The sequence below is a fragment of a genome, unplaced genomic scaffold (assembly GCF_019419815.1).
Source record: "Pyrus x bretschneideri cultivar Hongxiangsu unplaced genomic scaffold, Pyrus_bretschneideri_v1 Contig45, whole genome shotgun sequence".
Classification (NCBI taxonomy): Eukaryota; Viridiplantae; Streptophyta; class Magnoliopsida; order Rosales; family Rosaceae; genus Pyrus; species Pyrus x bretschneideri.
The window spans coordinates 1,869,498-1,888,954 of NW_025999779.1; the positions used below are offsets into that span (position 1 = coordinate 1,869,498).

At 36.6% G+C, this 19,457-nt stretch overlaps 1 protein-coding gene and 1 long non-coding RNA gene across 2 annotated transcripts; both read right to left on the bottom strand.

The window, feature by feature from the left end:
• Positions 1 to 245: 245 nt before the first annotated feature.
• Positions 246 to 977, bottom strand: LOC125469767. Its single transcript, XR_007251983.1, has 2 exons — positions 584 to 977; positions 246 to 458 (listed from the first exon to the last, which is right to left on the bottom strand). It is a non-coding gene; the product is annotated as an uncharacterized LOC125469767 (long non-coding RNA).
• An 8,170-nt stretch (positions 978 to 9,147) lies between these two features.
• Positions 9,148 to 19,059, bottom strand: LOC103965489 (histidine--tRNA ligase, chloroplastic/mitochondrial). Its single transcript, XM_009378556.3, has 10 exons — positions 18,621 to 19,059; positions 18,366 to 18,454; positions 18,072 to 18,201; positions 17,800 to 17,892; positions 17,435 to 17,509; positions 16,630 to 16,747; positions 10,700 to 10,842; positions 9,892 to 10,020; positions 9,515 to 9,678; positions 9,148 to 9,416 (listed from the first exon to the last, which is right to left on the bottom strand). The coding sequence occupies exons 1-10, from the start codon at positions 19,011 to 19,013 to the stop codon at positions 9,278 to 9,280; spliced, it is 1,473 nt and encodes a 490-aa protein (XP_009376831.1). The 5' UTR covers positions 19,014 to 19,059; the 3' UTR covers positions 9,148 to 9,277.
• Positions 19,060 to 19,457: the final 398 nt, after the last annotated feature.

A 19,457-nucleotide genomic window follows, 5' to 3' on the forward strand; every position in this document is an offset into this window, starting at 1 on the left:
CTGTTTTAAAAATTAATTTTAGACTCAGAATCTCATTTGCGGTTTACTGTCTAGGAACTATAATGCATGTAGCTAGCTAGATACACTAGCTGCATTTCATCTTGATCAATTCATATATATTTGGTCTCTTTTTTTCTTGTCATATTTTGGCCATACTTCATAGTAAACAACTAACAAGACAATGAGAAACATTGAGAAGGGGAAAAAGAAAATTTGAGAACACACACAAACCAACAAGAACTTGCTTCAGTCCACTAATAAGTTTGTCGCATTTCATCAGATACACAAAAGGGGAGTTCTTCTCTAAACATCATGTCCGTTCTTAGTTAAAAACAAACCGTAGGTAAAGCGTCAATAGAATTATAGATAACATGCTAATAATAAAACATATATATTGATGTGTTATTGATACAAAATTTATCATTTAACAAAAGACTATCGTCCTGCACAAAAAATTCCTACACAAAAAGGGTACGTATCTCAATGAAAAGGTTATCTTAGTTTAAAGGCAGGATATCTAGATTGATCAGATTAAAATATATATAACTTTGAATACAGAGCTACTGAAATATCAATTTCTTACCTTATAAATACGTGTCTCCATTGTTTCCAACACTTAATGAGAGCCGAGAGAACCAAGAAGGCATTTGTCTGCAGTTACACCTGCACCTTTACATGGATCCCTGAGGGAGCGAGTGAGTTCATCATCATCAGACATCAGTGCAGTGCATGTGATGATGATAGTGAGGAAAAACCCACTGCAGAGACCAAATTAGAGGTGCAGGTGCAAACGCAGATAAATGAAGCCACCTTGCCCATGGCATTTCATTTGAATACTATAATCTGCAGCCCCCTGCAAAGACAGGCACAAGTTTTCTCCATTAACGGTCTTTGTGAGATTCATATACACACACACACACACACACACACATACATATATATATATAGAGAGAGAGAGAGAGAGAGGACAATATACAAGTAGATCTCATCTTTTTATTATATGAAACGACAAAAAATTGGAAAATTAATTGCAGTATGAAAATGAATAATAAATATCTTTTTTTATTATCATTAGTCCATTGTGAGGCTAAATCATCTCTTCTTCTTTATTGTAAATAATATCGTTTGTTAAAAAAAAAAAGTACGGGGGAAAATTTTAACTCGAGACGTAATGGATCGACTAGAAAAGCTTTGACTAGACAACCCACAATTTACAAATGAAAAGAGTATATTGAGAAAGTGAATATGAGAGACGGTAACTACTAATTAATAAAACACTTATTGTCAATCAAAATCTTATGAAATTACCAGCTTAACCATCTAATTAAAAGAGAACATGAATAAGAAATATAGGGCATAAATGTAATTTCACACAACCAAATTTTGCTGTGTTTTTTAAAGCCTAACATACCTCTAATTAAAAAAAATAAAAAATAAAAAACTTCTCACTGCCACATTCTCTATCACTCTCTTCCTCTCTCCTTCTATTTTAAAAACAAAAATAAAAAATTTTCTCGTATACTTTGTGTGCGCCCATATGTTAGTTATATAATAAGGTAACTATTTTTACACAAATTTTTTCTTCAAATGCATAACTTATACTTATTTTAATTGACAAAAACAAATAAGCATAAGGATAAAAAGAGCATCATTTTCCTCCAATAATTTGATGATCCTTGGTGGCCCTGCGTAGGAATTTGCAAATTTGCTTGCTAGGGTTTGGCAAAGTGTATCGACTTTGTACGTATGAGGACAAGAAAGAGTCAAGTACGCAGAGACAGGAGAGTGGAGAGAGACCACTGACCACGTGACGGAATGGACAGAAGCACGTGGGAGTTGAAGTGTCAGCCAATAAAATGAGGGCACGTACAAATAATCCTCATGCCCGTCCACCGAACCATAGCCTCCACGGACCATAGCCTCCACCCTCCACTTTCCACTCATATCTGTCGTTACCCTCACCAACATCTCTCACTTACATTTTATGTGAGGAATGTAGAGGTGAAGATTAACTCGTTTTATGTGAGTTACTCTAATAGATTTTACTTTTAAAGTTTTCAATTATTTTTTGCCTTCTTCATGTTTAGAGGAGCAAATCAAACAAAACATCCTTAGTGAATCAATAAGTACTCTTAACCACTTTAGTCACATGTTTCTTATTAATTGTGACTATGAACATTCTTCTTGAAACCACAACTAAGCATGTTTTCTATTGACTTCAAACTTTAGTTGCGACAGGAAGATGAGATTCCCACTCGTGCGTATTGACCCATCTTAATTTTTTTTCTCAATCTAAAAGAAGTTGGCATATATTTACTTAGGATCCATTTGATAATTATTTTATTTTTAATTTTCAATTTTGGTATACTTATCAACCCAAAACTGAAATCTTCTTTAATAACTACTTTTAGTTTTCATTTAGAAAAAAATGAAAATAAAACTTTCGTGAGTTTTTAAAATTTGGCCTTGAGTTTTTACCTTTTAGTTATCTTTTTTTTATTTTTTTGAAAATTTCAAAAAAGTGAAAACTATAAGCTAAAATGTGAAAACAAAATAGTTATCAACCAACCATTTAGCTTGACATGTTTCCTAAGTTTGGAATGAGGACGGTCCGTCTTGTCTTAAATAGAAAAACTCTAATCTCTATTGAATAAAATTTTCATTTTTATAAAAGAGGAATTTGCACAAGTACCACTTGAACTTTTAGGGTGTGCTAATTTACCATGCATACTAAATGTTTGTTCAAATTACCACATAGACTTTCATTTGGTGCTAAATTGCCACCTCTGTTATGTTTTGCCAACTGTGTCATTAAGTTTAAGGGTATTTTGTCTATTTATATCTAAAAACCTTTAATCAAAATATTTAAATTTATTTAAACAATTAAAAAGAGGGAAGAGAAGGAAATATACTATAGAAGGCCGAGATAGAGGGATTGAGAGAGGAAACGAGAGAAAAAATGGAGTGGGAGAGGGATAAATAATTCAAGTTGGGAAGGAAGTTACAAGAAACGCAGTGGAAGGGAAGAAATGGGATTATGAGTCGCAGGGTTCGAAATCGGGTTGTGGTATTAAGGCTTTGAGTTATGAGATCGGGTTGGATCTGATATAAGGTCATCTCCAACTGATATAAGGCTAAAAATAGCTCGAAATAACATGAAAGCCGTCTCCAATCGAGGGTTAGGCCAAATGACTCGTGGGCCCCACCGGGCCAAAAATTGGAAAACAAGCCAAATAGCTGGCTCAAAAGAGCCAGCCAGCCAGCCCTAACCCAACCCAAAATTCAAAAGCAACAGCTATCTGACGTCATGCTAACGCTAGGTTACTGTTGCATTAAATTTTTTTTTTTTTTTGGACAAATTTTGTTATTAAAAAAAAAATGTATTTTTTTTTCCCTATAACTACCTAAGTCATTAAACAACACAATCTCCACCCTAGTACTACTTGGGGGAGTTATTCAAACTTAAATAACATTTAACAACATAAAACTTAAACGCCTCCTCCATGGTTCTTTTGGCCCAAAGATGTGTAACAAAATCATGTTGTAGGTACTTGTTTGTGGCATGCGAACGTATCATCCTATCATACCTCATGTACTCATTTAAAGAGATATTACCAGTTCTTGGATCCAAAGGAAGTTAGGCCCATCATATATTTTCGCACGAGCCCTCCTTGACCTATTTGGATCATCTTGGTCGTCATCAGACTCTCTATCAATATAGCCATCTCGCTCATCCTCCACAATTATGTTGTGTAACATATGTTGCACGACATCACGATAGAGTTCAATTTATCTCAACTTCACCCTCTTGCCAGTTCCTTAATGATCTTCCACCATACTTGTAGAATATCGAAAGCTCCCTCAACATCTTTCCAGTTTGCCTCTTGGTGTAAGGTAAACCACCTTTGGGCATTATCCACAAGGTTTGCAATTGCTTGGACAAATGTCGCCCACTTTGGGTTAAATGCCATCTGCCAAGTAATACCCCATTTCGTGGTTTATAAGAGCGACCAACAATAGAACCACCCCATTGAGGTTGTTCTTCAGTTGCCTCACACGTCATGACCCCAACCATTACTGCCATATATGTTGTGTTACGCCATGCTTCATCTTCTTCATCGGACTCCTCATCTTCTCATCTCATATGCGCCCATTTATCTTCCAATTCGAAATTGGATGAGGACTCCCCAGTTGGAATGCGAAGAGGATCCAAAGTTAGAATTCATTGCAAACTTGAATTGAGAGAGATTGAATTGAAAGAGATATTGGAGAGGGCAAAAATGAAGGTGTGTGAATTATACCCCAATATCCAACCTATTTATGGACATTGGAAGCTGAAGATAAGAAGTGTCACATAGATAAGAATCTTATCTAAAATTTGCACAACCAATTACATCTTGATACGTGGCACTCAAAATCCTATCCAAAAAATTATTAAGATTACATATCGACAAAAAATCTGGAGAGTTACTCACTTTAATGACACATTTCACTCGAAATCATATCCAAAAAATTATTGAGATTACGTATCGACAAGATATCTGAAGAGTTCGGCCCCCTCGGTTGGAGATGGTTTTTTGTCATAGGGCTATATTTGGCCCATGGCCCTTTGGCCTCCTCGGTTGGAAATGGTATGAAATATGGTTTGACACTGTTCATTAAAATATAATTTTTTGGAGGGCTATAGGGTTAAAGGGAGCCATCTGACCCTCCTTCGGTTGAAGATGGCCTAAATGTCATGAAATTTGAATAGTGGTGGAAGTGATTGTGCCGGGGAGAAAGGAGGAGGGGTGGGGGTGGGGTTGGTTTGGTGGGGGGGGGGGGGGGGGGGGGGCGGCGGGGGCGGGCTAATATCCAGTAGGTGGAGGCGTGGGGATAAAGGAAAGTCATTAAGTCAGGTATGGTAAACCCCATTGTTTTTTTTCATCTCTTTTCAACATTTCATTTCATTATCTTTAAGGAAAAATTTAGCATATATTATCGAAGGTGGTACATTGGCACCAAAATTTAAGTCTAGGTGGTAAATGGACAAAACTTTTAAGTTTGGGTGGCAAATGCACACACACCTAATAGTTCAAGTGGTGTTTATGCAAATTCCCCTTTATAAAATTTTATAAAGGAATACTTCATTGTTATAAACTTCTTTTTAAGTGTGATTGTGTAAATTCTAAATTAGAGTTGATTCTAGTTATTCTTCCCTGTTAGGACTTGTATTCCTTGAAGGAGAAGGATTTCTTCCCTCTCTTATTACTATAAGTAAAGGCACTAAGTAGGAAAAATAGCATATCCTCTACACAACCCTACAAACACATCTCTCTATTCTCTCTTTGTGTCGTCGGCCCTCTCTCTCCCTATCAGATAAAATAGACCACAACATTCACCATCTTTTAATCGTCTTGAGAAGAAAACTTGTTATGTGTTTACTCCCACATGCGGAATTACAAAATATGTAGCTTTATAATTCATATTCCACACCTCAAAATCGAAAATTTGATTGATTATAAGATAATTAACTTCCTGGATTCATTCCTTCTCTCTCCTAGTTTTGACTTCCTCGATTCATAATGACTTCCGTTATATTTCCAATGAGTAGACAAGTCATTGGTTTTCTTCCTAAGAAGCTAGCATATGCTCCACAATTTGTGTGTGAAAATAATTTTTATTTTTATTTTAAAATGGGAAGGAGAAGGGGATGAAAAAGGAATGTGGATTAGAGAGAGAAGTTTTCTTTTGGCCTTTTCTTTTTTTATATTTTATTGTTCAAAATTAGAGCATGTTAGGATCATCTTTGGGCAAAAAAAAACTATAAAATTTAGTTTGTGTGAATTTACTTTATTGCTCATGATTCCTCTTTTGGCTAAAAAAGAGGGTTTTATTAATGTAGTTTTAGATAATGAAAAATTTGTTGAAATGATGAACATACAAAATTCAATTGTTGAAATGGTCACTTTTTATATGTCATCAAAGTTTGATCAACATATCATCAGTTTCAAATTTTGACTATTTCAACAAATTTTTTTTTTTTTTAAACAAATGATATTCTCTACACTAAAATTAAACCTCATAATAGACTAACAATAATGTGGTTCAAATTCAATTTAACGATAATTGAATCTAATACCTCTCACTTAAAATTAAAAAAAAAATCACTAAATAATAATACTAAATGGCAACCAGTTTAATAATTAAGATTCATAAATCCCTCGTCTCAACCAACTTCCCCCGACACATTCGAGTGAGTATGCGAAAAAACGTTCGGCCCATGAGGGAGTTTTAACCTTTCAAAACTTCGGCGGGTGCGTATCAAATCAAGAAAGGGAAACGTGAATCTGCTTTTGCGTAGTGGCGTCTAGCTGCTAGGAAAATGCCACAAAAGTAGAGAAGTCGGCCACTGGCAAGTGGTAAGTGGTGTTGCAAATGAATGTTGTCTTTGTACCACGACGTGGATTTGAACTTTGTCGGCTCTCTAATCTAAAATCTAATTTAATAAATCTATCGTTTGACAAAAAAAAAAAAAAAAAAAAAAAAAAAAGAGAACCGAGCCACTGCAGTCATGCCCTCACTCAATCAACCATGATCGTTGATTGAGATTTGGGAGGCGGCATACATGTGGTCGCAGCGGCAGTGGTGATAGATCTGCCTGGATTGAGACACTACTAGGACAATGAACAAGAAGGCGAAAACGACCAAAACCAGCAGAAGAAAGCAGGGAAAAAATAGAAGCAGCTAGATAGATGCGATGAATTATGGAGCTACTTTCACCTTTCTTTCCAGAATCATGTTGTATGGAGGGCAATAAATGGAAAGTACATAAATATCCTCCGTCAATCACAAACTTCCAACGAAGATTGTACAAGAGTTTGGAATCCATTACATGACTGCTCATGAGCAGCTGCCTCAAATTTGGCCGCTCATTCTGATATGCACAATTCCAAAACACCCATGTGGGGGCTTGAGATTCGTGCGACTCCGGTTTTCTTTGTTAGGCTGCAAATCAGGATAAGAAAATATGCCCTATCACTGTTTGTATATAATCACTGGACTATCTCTTATCATGTGAGTTGCATGATGAGTCGTGCGTCATGTGATGAGAGCGGTAGATGCATGGTCATATACAACTGATGATGCCCAATAATGTCTCAAATACAACTAGTAAAGCACAGATTAATCAAATTTGTGTTTCATAAAGAGAAAATTTTCCACATATTCAATTGGAACATTCAAAATTTAACTGCAGAATTCTTCGTAGAAGAATACAGCAATCTTGGACCATTTCACAAGAAAAAAAACAACCTGAGAATCATGTTATTATCTCAATGACAACTTTAAACAATGAATCCTTCACAGGAAACCAACAATACAGAACATCTGTCAGAAGTTAGCGTTTGTATCTACTTTCGGTGCACACATATCATGTTTTATGCATCTACAAGACTTCAGAAAACAATTTTTATTTGGCTATACGTGTGTCCAGCTATCTGATTTGGGCTTCGGCGCAACAAATTGCTGTTTTTACAAATGGTCAACAGCGATATCCTCACTTACCCTCTGGAACTTTTAATTCTAGTCTTAAATGCTCAATGTTTCCTCTTCGACTACCTTAAAATTTACTTATAAAAAACACAAATGCTAAATAGAAATAGCAGCGTCACTTATATTACTTGGATTGTAAGATTGTAAACATATTCAGCACTCCTCAACAGATGATAATATGCTGCACAAATAATTTACTGTTTCACCTTATATACTGCAACAGCAAGTGCATGAAGCACTCAACCCTTTAAATGGACAATGGGGATGGATAGGGCGAACCATGGTGGAAGATATGGATCATACACTCAGTGCTAGCCTACGCGTTTGGAGATTTGTCTTTGTAAGGAACTTAGCAGTAAGCAAATGGTCTGACCTAATAATTTTGCTGCCTGCAGTAACCTTTTCTAGATCTAAACTTACAAATTCCTCCCACATTCCAGACCAAAAAATAAAATAAAATTCCTCCCACACTATCCCTATCCCTCAAATCTCTTTACGCAAGTGACCAAAAGAGGCCATTCTCTGTGGAATGAGAATTTTGAAATTGCTCTAAATCAGTTAATAAATACCTCCGAGCTAAAAAAAATAAATGTACATAGAAACCGACTTTCAGAAAGGAAAAGATCACAGTACCTTCATGATTCGGCAGAGCATTAGTCTGGAAGAGACTTCAAGTCATCTGCACTGTTCTTCGTCAGAAAGACACTGGGTCACATTCTTCTTCAACTCGGAGCAACCATTACCATTCTCAACACAATCTGCACTCTCAAAGTGGCAGACATTCTTTCACATAAATCAAATTTCTCTAAATTTTCTTGTATTTCAAAAATTTGAATTTAGAGGAAAGCACATTGTGTGATGCAGGTCACTTCATTTCTGGATATCATTCAAAAATGTCACATCATTCCATCAAACCAAAGCAGCATTCATAGAAATTCTATCTAGAGGCCACTGAGAAGCTTGTAAAGACCAAGAAGCATAAACTTAAAGACATAGCATCAAAGAAACCAGTCTCAAATAGGTGAAAGGTACCTTAATTTTTCACAAAGGTAAAATGCAAACCAAAAGGCTGCAAACGAAAACTATTGCTACACCAATCACAGCATCCTACCAAAACATTACAGCAAAAGAAGGGGCTAATAAGATCTTACATAAATACACAGAAGACAAGATTACCTCATTTCCATTCAAAACAGTAACAAATGCAATATCTGTTTGTCAAAATATCACATATCTGCACTCATTAACCATCAAAAAGGGTTTCAATCAGCAGACACAGCACTGCTAAAGGATTAACTATTGCTACGAGTCTTGTCTGAGATCTTCTCTCTTTTATTTTCATATAATGAACCATTATTGCCTCCAGTTATTATGCTTGTCATCTTAAAACAGGATACCATGTCTTGGAGCCAACAAATGAAATGTTTATGCAGCACTGTACTATCTACAACCTACTATTCTGAACAGATCATTTGTTCGTACTGAATATAAGAATATGCTAATTGCATTAATTTCTTAGTATTTGTTCAAAGAAACGTGACAAATGTTACAGAACAATTAAATTAATGGATAGAACAATCGAAAAATGATTACACAAGCTTTATCGCAATCAACTAGACAATCAGTTATTTCCATTAACATTCTGACCAAAAAATTGTGTAAGTACATAAGTACAATAATAAACTGAACCTACCTCTAAAGATAAAAAAATAAACACTACAACCTCCAAATAATCAAATTCTTATCACTCTAGTTCATCAAGTTTGATCTCACGTTGTTCGCCGGAAGAAAGGACTTTCACACTCACCATACCCCTTTGCCACTCCGAATCTCCCACCAATATCAGCCTGTTAGCATTTATTCGTGATGCACGCTTGAATACCCTGCCATAGAAAAAAATCAAACCATTGAATGATAAAATATTATAAATACAGTGATTGGTATGGAAATCTGCAAGCACCTATAAGAGGGCAGGAAATACCATTTAAGCGGTTTGTTCTCCAGGACTAAATCAACACTTTGACCTTTTCCCCTGAGTATGGTGGCAACTGTTGCAGCTGCTCCTTGGAGTCCAGGATCAAGAGGACACACAATGTTCTCTACTTGCAGGCTGACTTCCGGCAGAAGACCCTTCTCCTTAAGCAACTATAATCCACACACAAAAATATCAAACAAATGACAAACAAAACAAAAATGAGATGAGAAATAAAAAAAATGACGCCAAGAATGAAGAATTTTTTTCATATTGGGAGCATTATCCAATACATACACCATTTTAAAGTAGTTTAAGGAAAAAAAAAAACCTCTTCATAAAGCATAGGATATATATGAGCATATATTACACAAGTTTTGACTTACTTCCACTATAACAGCATCACCAAACCCAAATCCACAAGCAGAAATGTCATCACCACCAAAAGTCGAAAGCAAGTGGTCATATCGCCCACCACCACAAATGGCTCGTAACTTTCCTCCTCTATCAAAACCCTGAAAATAAAATTGATCTGTCAGGGACTGTCTTCATTAATGACGAAGTAGAAACAACTTTATATACATACAAGGGAGATCTAATCATTGTAATTGAGTAATCATGCATAGACATAATCAGTTTGCCATTTGGCTGCTTATTTTTCTGTCATCATCACAAAAGTTTGTTCTTACGCATAGGCAGAATACGGAAGACTTTCCAGTATGTTCTACATCTGAAATGGGACAAGTTTTCACATGATAGCACATGTCCCACGTCAGTTGGATCATAAGTAAAGACGGTATCGCAAACAACTTTTCACTTACAGCCAACAGAACTCCCAAATATTCTAGTGTAGTATTTAACAAATGCTACGAACTTTATCTCACAGGTCAGTTAAATGCATTTCACTGCTGTAAAATTTATAATTGTATAAACTCGCAGTATGATAACGTCCACAAACTACATCCTCACCGCAGACTGACGCCTAAAATAGATGGCAGTACAATATATGACCCCCAGGACATTATTCACACAGGAAAAGGTAATACCACACTATAAAGGAATATCATCAGTTACCAGGAGCAATAAACAACTAAAGAAAATGGAAAAGATGGTAGAACACAACTCATTCTACGAGCATGACTAATATCTGCAATGTCAAAATTGAGGGAGGGAAAACAAAATGGAAATCCTAACCTCAAAGACAATACCAGTGTAGTAGGCAAGGCCACGAACAATAGAAGCATCAAACTGAATCCATTCAGAGTAACCAAATTTGTCAGCAAGAGAGAATAGTTGTTTCAGATCAGCAACTGCTTCCCCTGCTTCTCCAAGTATCTCTACATAAGAAAAACATGGAACGCATATTAATAATTGTCCCATCTACTACCAAAAAGTATTTAACTTCTTTTTTTTTTTTTTTGTTTCTGGTCACGCAATAAATAGTGTTGGGTTTTTTTCCAGCCTATGATAAGGTTGTCCTAAGTCTAAGGAATTATAGTCTTAGAGGATTAAATTTTTTTCCCAATTGGAGTTAGTTTCTCAATTGGAGAAGGATTCATAACTAGATTCCAATTAGGATTAGTAATCCTTATTGAAGAAGACCTTTATTATGTCTATATAAAGGGACTATAGTACTAGTTTTGAGAAGGGAGCAAAACAATAAATTGTAAAATGTGTAAAAAGTGTGCGAGAGAAAATAAAAGAGATAATGTATTTCTTATTCTTGTTCTTTCAGGTTTTTCGTCAATTTCTAGTTCTTGAGATTTGGCAAGATTATTGGTTGTACTCATTATTGATATAGTGAAAGATTGTTGTTGTTGTCCTGTGGACATAGGCACATTGCCGAACCACGTAAATTCTTGGTGTTATTTATCTTGGTTATTTGTTTTCAATTTCCAGAGTTTGTTCTATTTTTCCCATTCTTAAACGCGATATTCTCAAAAAATAGAACCTTGGAAGCTCCACTCACAAACGATTGCCAAAAATAACTTCCCCAATAGCTTTTTGAAATAGTTACACAGTTCAATTTATTGTGGCCATAGTTCATATTTTTTAGGATTTTGGCTTGTCAAATATGTCCTAATTGGTTTAGGAAAATTAGAGGTATACCGATTCTTGTCCTAGAGGGATTAGGAAAGAATTTCAGTTTTCTTCATTCAATTTAGGTTTGGATTTCTTGAAGTCTATTTGGATTTGGATAAATGTAATTTCCTAGTCCACGTAGAAATAGGAATTTAATTAGCCTTGGGACATGTAAGCCGACCCTATGCCTATAAATAGGGTGCGGTAAGGCTTAATTTTTAGAGAGAAAACAGCCAAAGACAGACGAGAGTTTTAAGATTAGTTATAGGGTTTGCAAAAGTTCTGTAATCTCTATTATTAATCAAAGGAGCGGTGATTTCTAGAGAAATCACAACTGGACATAGGCAAAAGTTATGCCGAACCAGTATAATTCTTGAATGTTTCTAAGTTTTTCTATATTTGCTAGTTTAGTCTATTGCCATTGGTTACATTAAAGAACAAGGTTTAGTGGGCGTGTTTTTTAACAATTGGTATCAGAGCCAAGTATTTTGTTACTTTCATGGATGATTTTTCTAGGAAGGTTTGGGTTTATTTCATGAAGCAGAAATCCGAGGTTTTTGCAAAGTTCAAGGAATGGAAAACATAAACCGAGAATCAAACTGGAAGAAAGATCAAGTACTTGAGAAGTGACTATGGAGGTGAATATACAGGTAATGAGTTCACCGATTACTGCAAGCAGGAAGGCATCATAAGGCACTTCACAGTAAAGAAGAATCCCCAACAAAATGGAGCTGCTGAGAAGATGAACCGAACTCTCATGGAGAGAGAGACGAGCATGTGATTTCATGCAGGATTGCCTGATAGTTTTTGGGTAGAGGCTGTTAATCATGCAAGTTATTTGATTAATAAGTCACCATCTACAATTCTCGGTTTTAAGAGTGCAGAAAAGGTATGGTCTGAGAAGCTGGTGGACTATTCCAAGCTCAGGGTGTTCGGCTATAGTGCTTATGCACATATTCCAAGTGATGAAAGGTCCAAGCTCAAACTGAAGTCTACACATTGCATGTTCTTAGGTTTTGAGAAAGGAGTTAAGGGTTTCAAGCTTTGGGATTTCAACAAAAGGAAAAAGGTTGTCAGTCGAGATGTTGTCTTTGATGAGACAACCATGCCTCTGAATAAAGTTGAGAGCAGTAAGGAGAAGACAGACAATGCTGAAATTGAAGCAACAAAGATTCCATTAAAGCTTAGGTGGAGCAAATCGAGCAACAGGCCGAATCTGATGGTTTTGAGGAAGAAGAAGAGCATCTGCATTGTTCACCAGTTAGGAATCAGGTGGACCAAGAAACAGGACATATTGAAGGCACTCCAATCCGCCAAACATCCCAAAGAGTTCAAACTCCAACCAACAATCCACCTGCATTCCAGAGATGCATAGCACTGGACAAACCTAATCAGAACAAGAAGAAAGTTGACAGATTTGGGTTTGACCAAGACGAAGTTAATTATGCTCTTAACATTAGTCAAGGAGATTCGACTACTTATCAAGAAGCTATAGCAAGTGATGAGCGAGATAGTTGGATAAGTGCTATGACAAAGAAATGGAGTCTCTTTACAAGAACTCTGTTTGGGAGTTGGTTCCTAAGCCCAAAGACAAAAAGTTAGTTGGATGCAAGTGGGTATTTAAGAAAAAGGAAGGACTACATGAACAAGATGTCGTGAGATTCAAAGTGAGGCTCGTGGCTAAGGGGTACTCACAAAAGGAAGGGGTGGATTATGATGAGATCTTTTCACCTATAGTCAAGCATACTTCTATCAGATTGCTTTTAGCAATGGCAGCTCAGCATGACATGGAAATTGAGTAGATGGATGTGAAGACAACGTTTCTTCGTGGGGATCTAGAGGAGACGATTTGCATGGCTCAACCATAAGGGTTTGTTGAATATGGGAAAGAGAACCTAGTATGTCAGCTAAGGAAGTCCCTGTATGGCCTGAAATAGTCTCCAAGACAATGGTTCAAGAGGTTTGATTCATTCATGCTGAAAATCAATTTTAGAAGATGTTTATATGACTGTTACGTGTACTATCATGTGTTCCAAGATGGGATGATCATATTGCTATTGCTATATGTGGATGACATGCTAATTGCTTGTCAAGACAAGTTTAGAATTCAAGACTTGAAAAAGATGTTGAGCGAGGAGTTCGATATGAATGATCTAGGTGCTGCACAAAAGATCCTTGGCATGAAAATTCAGAGAGATAGGACTACTGGAAGGATTTGGATATCACAAGCGAAGTATATTCAGAAGGTTCTTGAGAATTTCAACACGCAAGAAGCAAAGGTAGTTTCAACTCCTTTGGCGGCTCACTTCAAGTTAAGTGGGTAACAGTGTCCTAAGTCCAAGGAAGAGCAACAAGTAATGAAGAAGTTGCCTTATGCTAATGTCGTGGGCTGCCTCATGTATGCAATGGTATGCACACATCCCGACATAGCTCAAGTAATCAGTGTCGTTTCCAGATACATGGCAAATCCAGGAAAGCAACATTGGGATGCAGTCAAGTGGATTTTGCGTTATTTGAATGGTTCTTGGCTACAAAGGATTATGTTTGAGAGGCAAAAAGAAAGTGCAGGGGACTTGGACAAGAGAAGGTCAACTTCTGGTTATGTGTTTACATGTGCAGGAGGACCAATCAGTTGGAGGGCACTACTGCAACCAATTACAGCTTTGTCGACCACAGAGGCAGAGTATATAGCATTGGCCGAAGCTGGAAAGGAAGCGATTTGGCTTAGTGGCTTGGTAAGTCAAATGGGAATCACTCAAGATTGTGTGAGGCTTAAGTGTGAAAGTCAAAGTGCCATTCACTTGGCAAAGAATCAATTTTTTTCTGGAAGATAAAAAGCACATTGAAGCAAGGTATCACGGAATCAGAGATTGGGTGGAGTCTAAGGAAATTTGGATTGAAAAGATTCATATGGATGACAATGCCACATATTTCCTTACAAAGATAGTGCCGGCCAAGAAGTTCAAGCATTGCTTGAACTTGATCAATCTCATTGATTGATTAAAGTGGAGCACCTCCTCACTTGAGATGCAATGAGGCAAGAAGAAGATTGCCAAGGTAAAGCTCTTGAAGATTTCCAAAGCTACTTTAATAAGGTTCAAAGATACTCTGGGGTGCAACGATCAAGACTTGGTTTGACTCACCAAGGTGGAGATTATTAGGATTTTGGCTCATCAAATATGTCCTAATTGGTTTAGGATTGTTTTAGGAAAATTAGAGGTATATTGATTCTTGTCCGAGAGGGATTAGGAAATCATTTCAGTTTTCTTCATTCAATTTAGTTTTGGATTTCTATTAGTCTATATGGATTTGATAAGTGTAATTTCCTAGTCCACTTAGAAATAGGAATTCAATCAGCATTGGGACATGTAAGTCGACCCTGTGCCTATAAATACGCGGCAAGGCCTAATTTTTAGAGAGAAAACAGCCAGAGACAGCCGAGAGTTTTGAGATTAGTTCTAGGGTTTGCAAAAGTTATGTAATACTGGATGTAGGCAAAAGTTCTGTTGAACGTATAATTCTTGTGTTCCCAAGTTTTTCTATATTTGCTAGTTTAGTTTATTGGCGTTAGTTACATTAAAGAACAAGGTGTAGTGGGCGTGTTTTTCAACAATATTAAATTAAATTTGAACCCACCGCCTCTCACTACCCCTTGCCACTTTCAAGTCTCAACATCCTTTCTCGTCTCTCTAATCTATGGGTAACTGCTAACTCTTGATTTCATCATCACCATTCCCCAATAATTGTTTATTTATCTCTCCGTTCATTTCTTACAGAGGAACACCTTGAATAATTTCCTTTTTGTCATCTATTGGTGTTTATCCACCAGTACTTAAGATTCAAAAGCTTTGCAAAGTCTTTATCATTTTCAATATCTATGGTACTATGCATTATCTTGTCACCTTCACTAATGTTCCTTGTGTTAGGATTTTGGCTCGTCAAGTTTGTTTAGGATTGTATTAGGGAAATTAAAGGTGTACCGATTCTTCTCCTAAAAGGACTAGGAAAGAATCAAAGTTTACTTGTACAATTAGATTAGGAATCCTAGAAGTCTAATTGGAATAGGTAAGAAAGTGTACTTTCCTATTCCATGTAGAAAAGGAAACTTAATCAGAAATAGGCATGTAAATCACACCTTATACATACATATAGGGTGCGGCAAGGCTAGGGAAAGTGTGAGAAAAGGCCAGAGACAGTCGAGAGGGATAAAGGGTGATTAGTTCTAGGGTTTTGCCAAAGTACTGTAACTTTATTATCAATCAAAGAAGTCGGGTTTCTCTACCCAGGGAAATGACAACTGCACATAGGCAAAAGTTCTGCCGAACCAGTATAGGTATTCTCTAATTTGCTAACTTTAGTCTATTACCGTACACATCAAAGAGAAAAAAAATCCAGAGAGAGTAGGTTATAACACCTTGACCATATAGAGTTCTTGTATTAAGACACATTTAAACTGGAGAAAGAAGTTTCGAGCTGTTAAAGCTAGCAATTACCATTTTAACAAACAAACATCTCACTTGCTAGTGAAATAAAATCATTTGTACTAAAGTCCACTAATCCGAAGGAAAGAACTGATTAATCATTTCGGTATGCCTCATGTAACATTCATCGCTGTGAAAAAAAACCAACCACCATATAGAACAGCATAAATTTGCAGAACATTATTTTGATTATTTCAAAACAAGTACTACTTACCAAAGGTTCTCACCATAAAGTTTAATAATCTACTCTCAAACTTACAAGTGATGTCATTTTAAAGAAGTACTACACAAAAGTAATCTTTAATCAATTGGAAAACTGCCTTTATGGAGCATGAAAGCTTTTGATCTACAGTGGGGTGAGCCGTGTAGGAAATCAAAATATCTAATACCCTCTTACAAGTACATATAAGCAAACAGCTGGATATGATTTGTGCATGATGATCAGGGAAACATACGATACATTTTCACGTCTTGGAGAGGGGGAAAGACGATTAATTTTTACCTTTTATAGCCAAAAACTTATATTTAAATACTTTCTGAATCAGTATTGATAAGACCAACCTTCCAGCTTTGTCAATGACTTTATGGAAAGAACTTGCAATAACTGTTCAATAGCCTCTTCAGATACACCAGCACATTTCAACTCATTTTTTATATCATCCACTGGAATCTTCTCTATCTGTTTACAATTCAAATCCAGAAAGGATTAGAAACTTTTGACAAAAAAACTATATCTTTTTGTTAGTGTATATAGATACACTAGACATAAGAAAATGGAGAAAATATTGAACAAAAAAAATAGGGGTGTGCTATCCACACACCCCTTTTTACTTCTCACACACTCTTATGTCCGTTGATCTTCTTCAATTCATCCGATTTGATGGTTGAAAACTAAAAAGGTGTGGGAGAAGCAAAAAAAGGGTGTGTGGATATCACACCCCAAAAAATATCGTATTCATTTTACTATCAGACTAAGAGCACGACTAGAATCTAGATACCATATGCATACAAAGTTCAGGGACTCTAACCATAACAGGCACATGTAGATACATATATATGCACATACAAAAGAAAATATAAAAGCAGAACATCAAACTACAACTATTGCATGTTAAATGATCTTAAATAAATTAACATGAATTAGCAACTAACATACTTTACAGTAAATTATTACCAAAAATTTGAAGAAAGAACAACTTTACAAAATATAAAAAATTACCTAATTTCTTTTCTCAAGAATATATAATCAAACAAAAATAGAATGTCATAATGGCTTTCACATCAAAATTATTTGAAAAGAATAATATGGTAGAAAACAAGAACATAATTAGCTGCAACCCAAAACTTGCAACCTTTCAAAATTTACCTTGTCTATGATGATACAAACTTTGCCAAATAAAGCTTCGGGTATGGAATAACGCCTCAATACTTCTTGTAAAACCTGTAAGTAGAAAAGTCAGGCTAGTAGTCATAATTTAAAATAAATAATTATATACTCCAAAATGACTTGAAAACTGATTTCAATGGCACAAACAGTAGGAAAGCTTTTCTAAACTAATTTGGGACGTATCGGTTTCTTTTTCGATAGGCAACTTGAAAATCATTTGGCCTTACAATGCCTCTGGAGACAGAAATCCCACAGTCAGACAAACAATATTAGAACGACAAAAATTTGATGAAGACCTGTGAATCTCATAGTCTAAGTTCCTGCAAGAAAAAAACCACCCACACCTTACGGCTAGAAACCTTGAATCCAACATCTGATGCTGTAATTCCTACTCGCTTGAAGAAAGTGACAATTGAAGAAATAAGTTCTGCTTCAGCCTAGCACATGAAGAGAAACAAAACAAGTAAAACCCGAGCTTGCCAGGGAATTGTATATAACATAATTAAACAAATACAACAATGTGACGTACATTATGAGATTTCAATCAATGCAAGAGTGTGAGGCATCACAAAATATTCATAATCATATAACCAATCCAGCAGAATCAGCTCCATACCGTAACCTCAGGTACACCAATAACATCCATATTCCATTGGTAATGCTCCCGACGCCGCCCCCTTGTCATCCTCTCATACCGCCAACACTGCCCAATGGCAAACCATTTCAACGGAAGGGATAGAGATTTTCTGGACAGAAAAAAAAAACACGAGGATCAAAATTTCCAGCTTCCACACCTGGATATAAAAGAAATCGAAGAGTAAATAATAAATATATAGATACACATTATACACTTATACAACCAAGTCTAAATAGCAAAGTAACATGCTCAGCAGAATCAGAATCTCAGTACCCTTTTTGTATCACCAGCCTTGCCAAAGAAGGAGTGAGCTCCGGCCTCAGCGCAACGCGACGATTTCCCCGATCTTCGAAGCAATACAGCTGCACAAATGTAGGTATATGAATATATGCATACATAAATACATACATAAATACATACATATATATATATATATACACACACATATATACATATATGTATGTATGTCAGTATTCAATTCAAATTCAAGCAATGCAAGTAAAACAAATGCTGAAAAAGTCAGCATACCTGTTCTCGAATCTCCTCCCCTGCCTTTCTGATAAACAGAGCCTCCGTCTCGAGAACCGGATAGTCTACCTCTTCGAAGCCGAACAGCCGCGAGACCTCTCGGAAATTGTAGAAAAGCCAGTTGCGGAGGCGCATATCTTCGGGCGGGAAGTCCCTGGTGCCCTTGGGAGGGTTAACATCGATCTTCTGGAGGTCGTCGGTGGCCGGGGCCGGAGATGGAGCCCCGGCGCGACCACCGCCGCTGGCATTGGGGATAAGAGCAGAAGTGGCGGGGGAGAGAGAAGAGAGGGGTTTGGGGTTTGAAGAAATGGGGAGTTTGGGGAGGGGGAGTCGAAGAGCGCGAGTGAAGGGCTTGTGGAAGATAAGGAGGGAAGACGAGACAGCAGAGAGCATGGCGATGGTGGTGAGGGCTCGATTGTCTTTTTCGTTACCGGGGTTTTTGGTTTTTTATAAAACCGCAGAGTCGAAAGGTAAAGCGGACGTGGGCTAGACGTTAGACCAACGTATGGATTTGGCGGGGGCCCAAATTCAATGGTGAAGGCTCAAAAGGTATTAGTAGGATACTAGACAAGCCATTATTTTTCAGAAAAGACTTCGATCGTTAAGGATCAAGGACGAACTCCTCTTTAAGATACTTTGTGTTCAATTCAAGAAAATTCATGTTGAGATCGGAATCATTTGATGAAAGTATTGCAAGTTTATAAACCAACCATGAACATCACCTGTTAATCTTTGGAAGAAACATTTCAGGACAATGTCTAAATGTATGGTTAAGTCTAATATTTCAAAAGGAAAAAAGTCACTTATTAGGACTATCTCAATGAACGATATACGCCC